General features: G+C 40.7%; 1 protein-coding gene across 2 annotated transcripts in view; it reads left to right on the forward strand.

The window, feature by feature from the left end:
• The first annotated feature begins 112 nt into the window (after positions 1–112).
• nsf.L (N-ethylmaleimide sensitive factor L homeolog) overlaps positions 113–13,552 on the forward strand; it is a 34,482-nt gene continuing 21,042 nt past the window's right edge. The window contains exons 1-4 of one of the 2 annotated variants that reach the window (XM_041575422.1): positions 113–256; positions 7,218–7,303; positions 11,410–11,509; positions 11,757–11,796. In XM_041575422.1, coding sequence (XP_041431356.1) covers positions 245–256; positions 7,218–7,303; positions 11,410–11,509; positions 11,757–11,796 — 238 coding nt within the window. In that variant the 5' untranslated portion in view covers positions 113–244. 2 annotated transcript variants of the gene reach the window in all.

Here is a 13,552-nt window from a genome sequence, read left to right on the forward strand (position 1 = left end):
ACCTTTTGTCGCGATTTATTTATAAATAATACGCTTTCTGACGTTATAACACTGTAATCAGCGAGTCTCCCGTGCCCTATACTAAAATGGCGCTTTGCCTTATATCACTGAGGCGTCGCTGGGAGCGTAGATGAGGCACATGACCTTTTCTCCGCCCCGCTCCTCGCTTGGGCCCGCCCTCTCTGCTGAGCTGTACCTCTTCCTTATACTGCAGGTCTGACAGTGAGAGGAGAGCAGAGCAGACATGGCGGTGCGGGTAAGTGACTGGATTAGAGGGAGGGGAGTGACTGACCTGCAGTGAGGGCTAAGCGGCTGTCACTTCCTGGTCCCCCGGAATGGCGTCTGAGGGTTTACTGAAAAGAGGAAGCCCAGTCTGGGGCATTTACCCTGTCATTCATCCCTGTTTGTTCAGACACGTATTTAACCCTGCAGCAGGGATGTTTCAATCTGTATACAGTGTTATACACAGAGACAGGGTTATACATATTCCAGGGACAGGGTTATACACAGGGATAGGGTTATACATATGCCAGGGTTATACAGAGGGATAGGGTTATACACAGGGACAGGGTTATACACAGGGACAGGGTTAAACACAGGGATTGGGTTATACATATGCCAGGGACAGTGTTATACACAGGGACAGGGTTATACAGACTCCAGGGACAGGGTTATACACAGGGACAGGGTTATACCGAGGCCAGGGACACAGTTATACACAGGGATAGGGTTATACATATGCCAGGGACAGGGTTATACATGGGACAGGGTTATACATGGGACAGGGTTATACATGGGACAGGGTTATACATATGCTAGGGACAGGGTTATACACAGTGATAGGGAAAGGGTTATACAGATGACAGGGACAGGGTTATACAGACGCCAGGGACAGGGTTATATGTATGCCAGGCTGAGACAGGCTTCCAAGCAGTCCATAGGGAGGAATTGTTTTAAGGAATGTACCTACTGCAGGGTTTGGAATCCAGCGCAGTCCTCTGCTGTCATTCTCTAGAATAGAGTGTTCTATGTGTGTATGTGGGGATTCTGCAGCTCCCATACGATTGTCTTTCAATTTACTACAGGCAGCATCTATCTATCAACATACACAGCTCTATATATGTATATATATTATATATTTACATACATACACAGGTCTGAACTTGTGGAAAGGCTACCAAGGCCTGGGCCTGGGCCTAGGGCGGCAGAACTTATGGGGGCCCAACCACACCCACATTGGATCAGAAGCACTGGGGATGCGCAGGAGATAAAATAGTTTTTTTAATTTCCCGTGCGCCAATCCCATCACTCTGGTCCCAATTTGCATGAATAAAAGGGTTGGGACGGGGGGGAGGTGAACGTCAGCGGGCCTAGGGGTTCCCGCTATTTAAATCTGGCCCTGTACATACATAAACATGCCTACCCACACTGTCTGTCTACATGTCTGTCTGCTGCTATGTCTATCTATCAATCATCTATAACTATTCATCTATCCATCTATCTATCATACCTATCTATCAATCATCTATATATCATCTAAAACTATCTATAAATCATCTGTCGGTGCCTAGAAAATATAGGGGACATCAACTATTATAATCAATAAGGGGAGAGCAGGTAAAACCGCATGAAATACAAGATGCATGGGGATACTCTATGTATTATGTTACATCTATAAGATGCCTAGACATGCACAGAGGTATGAAAATGAACAGCCATTTTGGATGATACATAGAAAAAGCTTTCCATCCTCTCACCAAACACATATGTATCATATCTATCTATCTATCTATCTATCTATCTATCTATCTATCTATTTATCTATCATCTATCTATCTATCTATCTATCTATCTATCTATCTATCATCTATAACTATTTATCATCTATCTATCAGTCATCTATCTATCTATCTATCTATCTATCTATCTATCTATCTATGAAATACAAGATGCATGGGGATACTCTTATGTATTATGTTACATCTATAAGCCATGCACATAGGTATGAAAATGAATAGCCATTTTGGCAGCTGCCATATAGCAACGGTACGTATGTATAAATGCAGTTGTTCTTGCCGGTGCTCTTTGCCTGCAGAGTACTGAGCAGCACTGACACCTGACCGTCAAGTCATTGGCATTAGGCCACAGTATTATCAGCTAATAAATCCTGCAGTGTGTGTGTGTGTGACGGGGCTTCCTATAGATACACTGATTTCTCCCAAGGTTGCAACGCAAGCAGAAGCAGAGAGGGAGGCCTGTATCGGATTAATGCAGTCAGAGCGAGCAGATCCGACAACTGCAGCTGATGCTTTGTGGGATCCATTGTTGATTGCCCTGGGCAGTGCAGGGCATTTTAGCTCTAACTGACAAAAGGTTCAAAAGACTTGATCTATAATCCCCGCTTGTATTATTTCAGACCTTATGAAAAGAGATAATCGCAGGCTGCTCATATTACATCCAGTTGGAACCAGCCTTAAAATAATATGAATAATATAATATGAAAACATAAACAATTCTCGTTGGCTGTTGTTCAGCACTGTGGACAGTTCTGTATTTATTTTTTTTTTTTTTTGCAACCTTAGATTAGTAATCTGTCATTTTTATTTGTGCAGTTTAGTTCTATTTTTTATCTCTCCAATGGGCCTTCTTGTCCCTCTTACCCTCTTAATTTAAAAAAAACTATAGAAAAAAACAATGAAGACCAATTGAATTGAATTAACCACCCCTTTAAGACTGCCAGAAAAAAAGCAATTTTTGGTGTTTTGGTAGAATAGTAAACATGTCAAAGATACAGTTACATTATATGGGAAAAACTAAATGGAGACTAGGCACACCCATTATTGGAGACCCCCTACTAGACACACTCATTATTGGAGACCCCCTACTAGGCACACCCATTAATTGATGACAATTTCAAGCTTCCTATTTTGTGGTAACAGTTTTTGGCCAAGGCCTTTCCTGTTTTAGCACAATAATGCCACATCATTCACAAAACCAGGTCCATATAGAGCAGAATCTACTGATGAAGAAGATTTGGCTGCATGTGAGATTGAGAAGCAATTCCCAGGACTATGGACAGCGGATGAAAATGCAGTAGAATGCAAAAGTTTAGAGCCCCCCGTTAATTGAGGATGCTCAGTAATTAAGGTAAATGTGTAAATCTCTAGGTTACCGATACAGGTCTGATATAAGCTGCTCCTTTGAAGTTAAATCATTTATTATATAGAAACATTAATCAGCATGTTTTCCAGCATACGCCTTCCCTGCAGCAAATTTTCTTTACGCATCTCATTGCAGCTCGGCAAATTGTTTGCTCCACACTCCAAGTTCCATCAGTCATTGATTGTGTCCCTCACATCAGGCTGAATGATCAGTGCTGCAACCATCTGTACGTTACTTTTGGAACATACCCCTTCCGATATTTTAGAATTCAGACAAAATTGATAGGTTTGGATGTACACTACATGGCCAAAAGTATGGGGACTCTTGCCTGTACAGCATCTCATTCCCAAACCAAGAGGATTAACCTGAAGGTGCTCCTCTGCTGCTATAACGACCTCTATTCTGTTGGGTTTGATGAGATGGGAGCAGAAGAACTGCACAGAGCCCTGACCTCAGTCCAACTTACTACCGGTGGCCAACGTCATCCAGGTCTTCTCCTGACCACCAGTGCCCAACCTCTTCCATATGAATAGAAGCTCATCCCACCAACAATGTTCCAACATCTAGTGAAAACCTTTTCAGCAGAATAGATGTTCTTATAGCAGTAGAGGACCACCTTTAGGTTAATCCCCTTGATTTAGAAATGAGATGTTGTACAGGTAGGAGTCCCTGTACTTTTGGCCATGTAGTGTACATCTGAAGTCTAAAATATCTGAAGGGCTATGTTCAGCGTTGGACTGGACGCCCAACAGGGCTTCTGCCACAAGGCCCTCCACCTCTGGCCACCACCCCTCCAGGCCTCCATGCATACCTGTGCTGTAGTTGCTCCAGTGATTGGGCAAGGGGGGGGGATGCGATCAGGGAGCAGTGCGGGCTGTAGGTGGGTCTGGGTTGGCAGGGCCCACCATGTTTTTACTCGATGTCCTGCCAGCCAGTCCGGCCCTGGGTATGTTCCAAAACTTGGTTGCTGCACTAGCACTGCAGTCAGCCTGATGTGAAGACACAGTCATTGACTGATGAGACATGGTGTGCTGAGCAATTAATTTGGAAAGAGGCATGTAGAGAAAATGTTCTGAAGGAAGGGAGGGTGCATGTTGAAAATATACTGATTAATGTTTCTATATATTAGGGATGCACTGAATCCACTATTTTGGATTCCGCCAAATTCTTTGCAAAATATTCAGGCAAATACCGAATCCAAATCCTAATTTGCATATGCAAATTAGGGGTGGGAGGGGGAATTTTTTTTTACTTCCGTATGTTGTGACAAAAAGTCACAATTGTTTTCCTCCCCGCCCCTAATTTGCATATGTAAATTCGGTTCAGCAGGCAGTAGGATTCGGCTGAATCCAAATACTGCTGAAAAAGCCTGAATCCTGGATTCGGTGCATCCCTATATATGTAAATGATTTAACTTCTGCTTCTATCAGATCTGCAATTGGTCAACCTTGAGCTTCACACATTTACTTTAATTATTGAGTATCCTTAATTAACGGCGGCTCTGAGCTTTTTCATTCTGGCACATTGTCATCCGCTGTCCATGGTCCTGGGAATTGCTCCTCACATGCAGCCAGATCATCTTTATCTGTTACCCTCCGTTTTATCTCGTCCCCTGAAAAACGTAAAATTGGGGTTCTACTGTAATTAATCCTTATTAAAGGCAAAACCAGCCTATTGGGTTTATTTGTTGTTTACATGATTTTCTAGTAAAATTTAAGGTATGAAGATCCAAACCCCAGGTCCAGAGCATTCTGGATAACAGGTCCTATACTTGTATTTATTAATAGTGATTGATCAGATTAAATTAAATGCTGTTTGATGACATGATGGGATTTTAGACCTACAAGATGCACCAGGCCATACTCCTCTCATTTAAAGGGGAACTATGCAAATCCACTCCACCCTTAATTAATTAAATAGCAAACTACTGTATTTTTATATTCATTTCCCTTCTTCATAGTGAAGAGCTCTCATTAGGTGGAAATTGGACTTCTTTAGCCCTTTTGTCCCACCTTCTGTGCTGCCTGTGGGTAATAAATAATGGAGAGCTAAATATTAAGAGGTGCATAAATATTTATCATACATCTTCCCTCTAAAGGCTGCAGTTTTTTGCTTTGCCGAAGATTTTAATGTTGCTGTCTTGTTGCAGCATTCCTTAACCCCATCCTAAAGCCCCATTGTAGTGTTGTAACCAATCTTAGTTGGAATCAAATACAAGCTACTGCTATTATATTATTATTATTATTATTATTATTATTATTATTATAGAGAAAAGGGAAATCATTTTGAAAAATGTTAATTATTTCATTAAAACAGAGTCTATGGGAGGCAGCCTTCCTGTAATGCAGTCCTTTGCTGGATAGTGGTTTTCCAGATCCCATACCTGCATTGTAATTAATAACTGTACGTGATACAGGTATGGGGTCCGTTATCCGTAGTCCAGAAAGATCTGAATTGCGGAAAGGCCATCTCCCATAGACTCCATTTTATCCAAATAATCCAAATTTTCAAAACTGATTTCCTTTTTCTGTGTAATAATAAAACAGTCGCTTGTACTTGATCCCAACTAAGATATAATTAATCCTTATTGGAGGCAAAACCAGCCTATTGGGTTTATTTCATGTTTAAATTATTTACTAATAGATTTAAGTTATTAAGTTACGGAAAAATCCCTTAGGTCCTGAGCATTCTGGATAACAGGTCCCATACCTGTATACACGAGACCCAGTACCAATCTGCCGGCAGTATGTGTAGTGACACCCCTGCGTCTGTCTCGCCTCGGGAACGGGAATCTTGTTTGTTATGGAAAGCTTATGCAATTAGTCTGGCAGTCAATTAGAAGAAAGCCTTTGGGAGTTCATCCTATGATGGGGACTGTGAGCCGAAACGAGTGCCTCATTACGACCTCTAATTTACTTTTTTTTTTTTTTTTAAATTAATATGATTGAATTTAATTTGAAATACTACCTGCTGGCTCTGTCCTACATTGTTGTCAGATAAAAAAAGGCTTTTTATTATGATGATAATGTCCCTTTAAATTAGGGATCCACCGAATCCAGGATTCTGTTCGGGATTCTGCCTTTTTCAGCAGGATTTGGCCGAATCCTTCTGCCCAGCCGAACCGAATCCTAATTTGCATATGCAAATTAGAGGCGGGAGGGAAATTGTGTGACTTTTTGTCACAAAACAAGGAAGTAAAAAAAGTTTTCCCCTTCCTACCCCTAATTTGCATATGCAAATTAGGATTTGGATTCGGTATTCGGCCGAATCTCTCGCGAAGGATTCAGGGGTTCGGCCGAATCCCTACTTTAAATACTCCCTAGTCAACATCAACGTCCCTAGTTCATCACATCCACTGCTTCTGCCCTTGTCTTCATCGGATCTCCGTAAGTCGGGAGCATTTTCGGGTATTCGCCCAAAATGTTTCAGCTCCTAATAACTTTAAAGGGGTAGTTCACCTTCAAATGAACTGTTAGTATGATGTAGAGAGTGATATTCTGAGACAATTTTTTATTATTTGTGGTTATTTAGCTTTTTATTCAACAGCTCTTCAGTTTGCCGTTTCAGCAGTCGGGTTGCTAGGGTTAAAGTTACCCTAGCAACCATGCATTGATTTGAATAAGAGACTGGAATATGAATAGGAGAGGCCTGAATAGAAAGAGGAGTAACAAAAAGTAGTAATAACAATAAATGTGTAGCCTTACAGAGCATTTATTTTTTAGATCAAAGCTGGAAAGAATCAGAAGAAGGCAAATAATTAAAAAACTATAAGATACTAAAAGTTATCTTAAAGGTGAACCACCCCATTAAATCCAAGCACTGGAAATAATCAAATCAGCTTTAAGAACTTCTATACATTTAACCCACCGTTTATATTAATGTGCCTTTTACCGATTCCAGCCATGTTTTTTAAGAAAGTGAAATGAATAAAAAAAAAAAACAAGACGTGCAAAATAATCGCTGGGATGCCCGTTGCTGGGAGGGAATGGGGATATAATTACTATCATTGTCTTGTTGTGGTATAATTAACTGTATGTGCTTTTTGCTCCCTACAGTCCATGCAAGCAGCGCGGTGCCCCACAGATGAGCTCTCCCTTAGCAACTGCGCCGTCGTCAATGAGAAAGATTTCCAGTCTGGCCAGTAAGTATAGCTGGAATCAGTGGGTGTACTGTAGTCAGGAATGGGGGTCCAACCAGGAATCTGCATTCACCTTTATACGTTTAACATTTACTATCTTCTAGAGTGGCTAATTCTGAGCAACTTTTCAATTGGTCTTCATTTTTTCTTTTTTAGTTTTTAAATCATTTGCCTTCTTCTGACTCTTTCCAGCTGTCAAATGGGGGTCACTGACCCCATCTAAAAAACAAATGCTATGTAAGGCTATGTAAATTAGTTATTCCTCATCCTTCTATTCAGGCCTCTCCTATTCATTTTCCAGTCTCTTATGCAAATCAATGCATGGTCTTCACCTTTAAGAAGTAGAGAGTGACAATTCTGAGATAATTTGCAATTGGTTTTCATTTTTTTTATTATTTGTGGCTTTTGAGTTATTTAGCTTTTTGTTCAGATGGTTTCCAGTTTGCAATCTGGTTGCTAGGCTCCACATAATCCTAGCAACCATGCACTGATTTGAATAAGAGACTGGAATATGAATAGGAGAGGGACTGAATAGAAAGACGAGTAATAAAAAGCAGCAGTAACACATGTGTAGCCTTACAGAGCATTTGTTGTTTTAGATGGGGTCATTGACCCCCATTGGAAAGCTGGAAAGAGTCAGAAGACTTTTTATAGAGACCTACATTGTTTGGGGGGTATAGTTTTCCTTGTGTACAATGGGTTTTGGGTATGGGATCCGTTTTCCGGAAACCCATTATTCAGAAATTACGGAAAGTCTGTCTCCTGTAGACTCCATTATAATCAATTTTTTTAAAAAATTTTTAAAACTGATTTCCTTTTTCTGTGTAATAATAAAACAGTCGCTTGTACTTGACCCCAACACAGGTATAATTTATCCTTATTGGAAGCAAAACCAGAATATTGGCTTTATTTAATGTTTACATGATTTTCTAGTAGACTTAAGGGATGAAGATCCAAATTACAGAAAGATCTGTTATCCGGAAAACCCCAGCCCCCTGAGCATTCTGGATAACAGGTCCCATACCGTATACACAACACTAATAGATAACTTATGGAGGTCGTTATTGGGTTTATTTAATGTTTACATGATTTTCTAGTAGACTTAAGGTATGAAGATCCAAATTACAGAAAGATCTGTTATCTGGAAAACCCCAGGTCCCGAGCATTCACAGGTCCCACACCTGTACATTTTTGCTCTGTTGACTATATGATGGTTATTAGGGTATACTGGCTTAAATTGTTTTGGAGCCCTATGTAAATGTAATTTTTTTTGTCTACCAGCTGTTTGGGTTTCCAGCAAAACAGTTGGATCTTCAGCTAGGGAAGCACCAAATCCACTATTTTGGATTCGCAAAAGATTCATCCGAATACCGAATCCTATATACAAATTAGGGTGGGAATGGGAAAACATTTTTTACTTGTTTTGTAACAAAATGTCACGCAACTTCCCTCCCCGCCCCTAATTTGCATATGCAAATTAGGATTCGGTTTGGCCGGGCAGCAGGATTCAGCCGAATTCCGAACCGAATCCTGAATTCGATGCATCCCTATTTTCAGCTTAAACATTTAGGGCTAGTCCACACGAGGAGATTCGGGGAGATTTTGTCGCCTGGCGACTAATCGCCTCGTCTTTTGAGCGACTATTTCCCCAAACTGCCTCAGCGTTTTTTCCCCATAGGTTGCAATGAAAAGTCGCCTACGCTAATGCACACGCGGCGATGCGTTTTCAATAGTCGCCCAAAGTTGCCTCAGCTTTTTCATTGCAACATATGGGGAAAAACGCTGAGGCAGTTCAGGGAGATAGTCGCTCAAAGGACGAGGCGATTAGTCGCCAGGCGACAAAATCTCCCCGAATCTCCTCCTCGTGTGGCCTTACCCTTAAATGCAAACCAACACAGGTCTGGGGTATTGGAAGTAAGCTTCTGTAATTTAGGACACTGAGCAAATTTACACATAGACAGTAACCCATATCAACCAATCACTATGTGGCTTTTTTCCACCATCAACAGGTTGAAGTATAAAAGCAGACATTCAATTTGTTGCCATTGGTAATTGCCCAGGGGGGAAACTTGCCCTGTATTTATACACAAGCCCCCATATGTTTCAAATAAGGATTGTAGGGTTTCCTTCTCCTTTAATATTCCTTGTTTAGTTGGGAGATTCTTCCTCGCTATTATTGGACCAGAACACGCACAAAACACTTAAGCTGATGCGAGAAAAAATCTGTCGACAAAGTGAGAGGCTAATGCATAATTCCTACGCTCATAAACCCTGTAACCGCTCATTAGCAGCTAATTCACCCATTATAACTTCTCGTCTCTGCCAGCATTTTGGGTGTGACGGGGGAGCTCACCAAAATAAAACTCACTGCAAACGGGATCCCAACTAGACAACCGAATGTTAAAAACGTATGCAAAACGGAGACATTCCGGAGGATCACAGTGAATTGCAAAAGTGTATTTTATTATGTAAATTCTGACTTACTGTAATTTGTTTTGGTTTTCTGTCTGTACTTCTCCCCCAAGAGACCTCATGCCTCCTTTACTTTAAGGAACAGTAACACCAAATAATGAAAGTGTTTTAAAGTAGTGAAAATATAATTCTCTGCACGGGTAAAACTGATTCTTTGCTTCAGAAAGACTATTATAGTTTATATAAACAAGCTGCTGTGTAGCCATGGGGGCAGCCATTCAAGCACAGGATACACAGTAGATAACAGATAAGTACTACTATAGTTTATATAAACAAGCTGCTGTGTAGCCATAGGGGCAGCCATTCAAGCACAGGATACACAGTAGATAACAGATAAGTACTACTATAGTTTATATAAACAAGCTGCTGTGTAGCCATAGGGGCAGCCATTCAAGCACAGGATACACAGTAGATAACAGATAAGTACTACTATAGTTTATATAAACAAGCTGCTGTGTAGCCATAGGGGCAGCCATTCAAGCACAGGATACACAGTAGATAACAGATAAGTACTACTATAGTTTAAATAAACAAGCTGCTGTGTAGCCATGGGGGCAGCCATTCAAGCATAGGATACAGAGTAGATAACAGATAAGTACTACTATAGTTTATATAAACAAGCTGCTGTGTAGCCATGGGGGCAGCCATTCAAGCACAGGATACACAGTAGATAACAGATAAGTACTACTATAGTTTATATAAACAAGCTGCTGTGTAGCCATGGGGGCAGCCATTCAAGCACAGGATACACAGTAAATAACAGATAAGTACTACTGTAGTTTATATAAACAAGCTGCTGTGTAGCCATAGGGGCAGCCATTCAAGCACAGGATACACAGTAGATAACAGATAAGTACTACTATAGTTTATAAAAACAAGCTGCTGTGTAGCCATGGGGGCAGCCATTCAAGCACAGGATACACAGTAGATAACAGATAAGTACTACTATAGTTTATAAAAACAAGCTGCTGTGTAGCCATGGGGGCAGCCATTCAAGCACAGGATACACAGTAGATAACAGATAAGTACTACTATAGTTTATATAAACAAGCTGCTGTGTAGCCATGGGGGCAGCCATTCAAGCACAGGATACACAGTAGATAACAGATAAGTACTACTATAGTTTATAAAAACAAGCTGCTGTTTAGCCATGGGGGCAGCCATTCAAGCACAGGATACACAGTAGATAACAGATAAGTACTACTATAGTTTATATAAACAAGCTGCTGTGTAGCCATGGAGGCAGCCATTCAAGCACAGGATACACAGTAGATAACAGATAAGTACTACTATAGTTTATATAAACAAGCTGCTGTGTAGCCATGGGGGCAGCCATTCAAGCACAGGATACACAGTAAATAACAGATAAGTACTACTATAGTTTATATAAACAAGCTGCTGTGTAGCCATGGGGGCAGCCATTCAAGCACAGGATACACAGTAAATAACAGATAAGTACTACTGTAGTTTATATAAACAAGCTGCTGTGTAGCCATGGGGGCAGCCATTCAAAGGAGAAAAAGGCACTGGATACTCATCAGATAAGCTCTGCATAAGTATAGGAGCCCTCTAGTTTTAGGCAGCCCAGTTGTACAAAGATATAATGTCCTTTGACACATCTATTCTCCTGTCTTTAGGCATGTCAATGTGAGGACTTCCCCAAACCATCGCTATATATTCACAGTCAAGACTCACCACACTATACTGCCGGGAAGCATTGCTTTCAGTCTCCCACAGGTAAGTGTCCTTGTCCAAGGGGTTGTACACCTTTAAATTAACTGTTAGTATGATGTAGAGAGTGATTTTCTGAGACCATTTGCAATTGGTTTTCATTTTTTATTATTTGTGGGTTTTGAGTTCATCTTTTTATACAGCGAGGGTCACTTATATGTGGCATTAGGCCGAAGAGCTTGTATTTGTATGGTTTGGCAGTAGGAATATCTTACAGTATTGCGTTTTTTGACCACTTTTTTTCTGTTTATAGAGAAAATGGGCTGGACTCTCCATTGGACAAGATGTGGAAGGTAATATTGGAATCAGCAGTGCTCCAACATAATGTTATGTTTTGACTAAATGGGTTATCCTGGTGTTAATTATAATTACATCTTAGTGTTAACTAGAATTTTACTGAGGGTATTTTTCTATACAGACTATGAGCAAACTTAGAGGACTGTTCCTGCTGAATTGTGCTTAGCACAGGGGATACCTACACTGCCATAGTTTTATGGGATCTCTCTGTACAGACTATGAGCAAACTTACGGGCTGTTCCTGCTGAATTGTGCTTAGTACAGGGAATACCTATGCTGCTATAGTTTTATGGGATCTCTCTGTACAGACTATGAGCAAACTTAGGGGACTGTTCCTGCTGAATTGTGCTTAGTACAGGGGAATACCTATGCTGCCATAGTTTTATGGGATCTCTCTGTACAGGCTATGAGTAAATTTAGGGGTGTTCCTGCTGAATTGTGCTTAGTACACGGGAATACCTATGCTGCCATAGTTTCATGGAATCTCTTTGTACAGACTATGAGCAAACTTAGGGGGCTGTTCCTGCTGAATTGTGCTTAGTACAGAGGAATACCTATACTGCCATAGTTTCATGGAATCTCTTTGTACAGACTATGAGCAAACTTAGGGGCTGTTCCTGCTGAATTGTGCTTAGTACAGGGGAATACCTATGCTGCCATAGTTTTATGGGATCTCTCTGTACAGACTATGAGCAAACTTAGGGGCTGTTCCTGCTGAATTGTGCTTAGTACAGAGGGATATCCATGTTGGCACATATTTATTCTGCCCTTTAGTCAATGTTAAGGGAAAAAACACAGAGTTGCTCCTTCTATGGCGAGATCTCTTTACAGACCCAATCTGACTGGCCGTGTTTAGTCAAGGCATACATTAGTTTCTTATTTTGGACAATTAACAACAAGAAATAAACATTAAGGTTTATTGGCTTGTTAATTGTACCTCTGAGCCTCATCTATACCACATTATCAGGTTTGAGTTGTGCCGCTACAAACAGCTGCAGCCACCCGAAGCAATAATAAAATATTGATTAAAAACCGACACCTTCTATAAGGGCTTTCTTCTGGTGTAAAATCCATTTATTATTAGAGTTTGCGACTCCAAATCCACTAAAAAGTATTCTCTTTTTTTTCTCACCACGAGGCTGTAAAGTAAATCAGCCCCAAAGCACCTTTTCCCGTTATTGTTATTGCTATCATGCTGTCGTTTTGCTTTGGAAACAAGGAGAGCAGAACAGCGGCAGTTATTGAAATGAGGAAAAGGGGTCGTTATATATCCATGTGTAATTTGGAATATTCCGACCGGAGTAAATAAAAATGTTTTTTTTCCCGTATCCCCTGCTTTAATCCTGCGCTCTCAGTCATGTAAGGTGAAGGCTGCTTCCGATCTAGCCTTGAATAATTGAGGCACTTGGGAGATTAGGAGACCTCTTTTCACTATAAATAGTCCTTCAGATTCCCCTGTTCCCTTAGCTGAGCGCCGGTATTTTTTTTAGCCGTAGGAAAGAGAAAAGGGTTATGCTTATTTATGAATAATGTGTCTTCATATAGCATTGCCTGCTGTACAAAGGCTGGATGAGAGCAGATCATTCAAGCAAACTCTCTTAAAGGAGAACTAAACTCCAAAAAAGAATGTGAACTACGGATACTGAACTTATTACACTAGGCTAAAGTTTCAGCTTGTCAATAGCCGCAATGATCCAGGACTTCAAACTTGTCACAGGGGGTCACCATCTTGGAAAGTGTCTGTGACACTCA

The sequence above is a fragment of the Xenopus laevis genome, chromosome 9_10L, assembly GCF_017654675.1.
Source record: "Xenopus laevis strain J_2021 chromosome 9_10L, Xenopus_laevis_v10.1, whole genome shotgun sequence".
NCBI lineage: Eukaryota > Metazoa > Chordata > Amphibia > Anura > Pipidae > Xenopus > Xenopus laevis.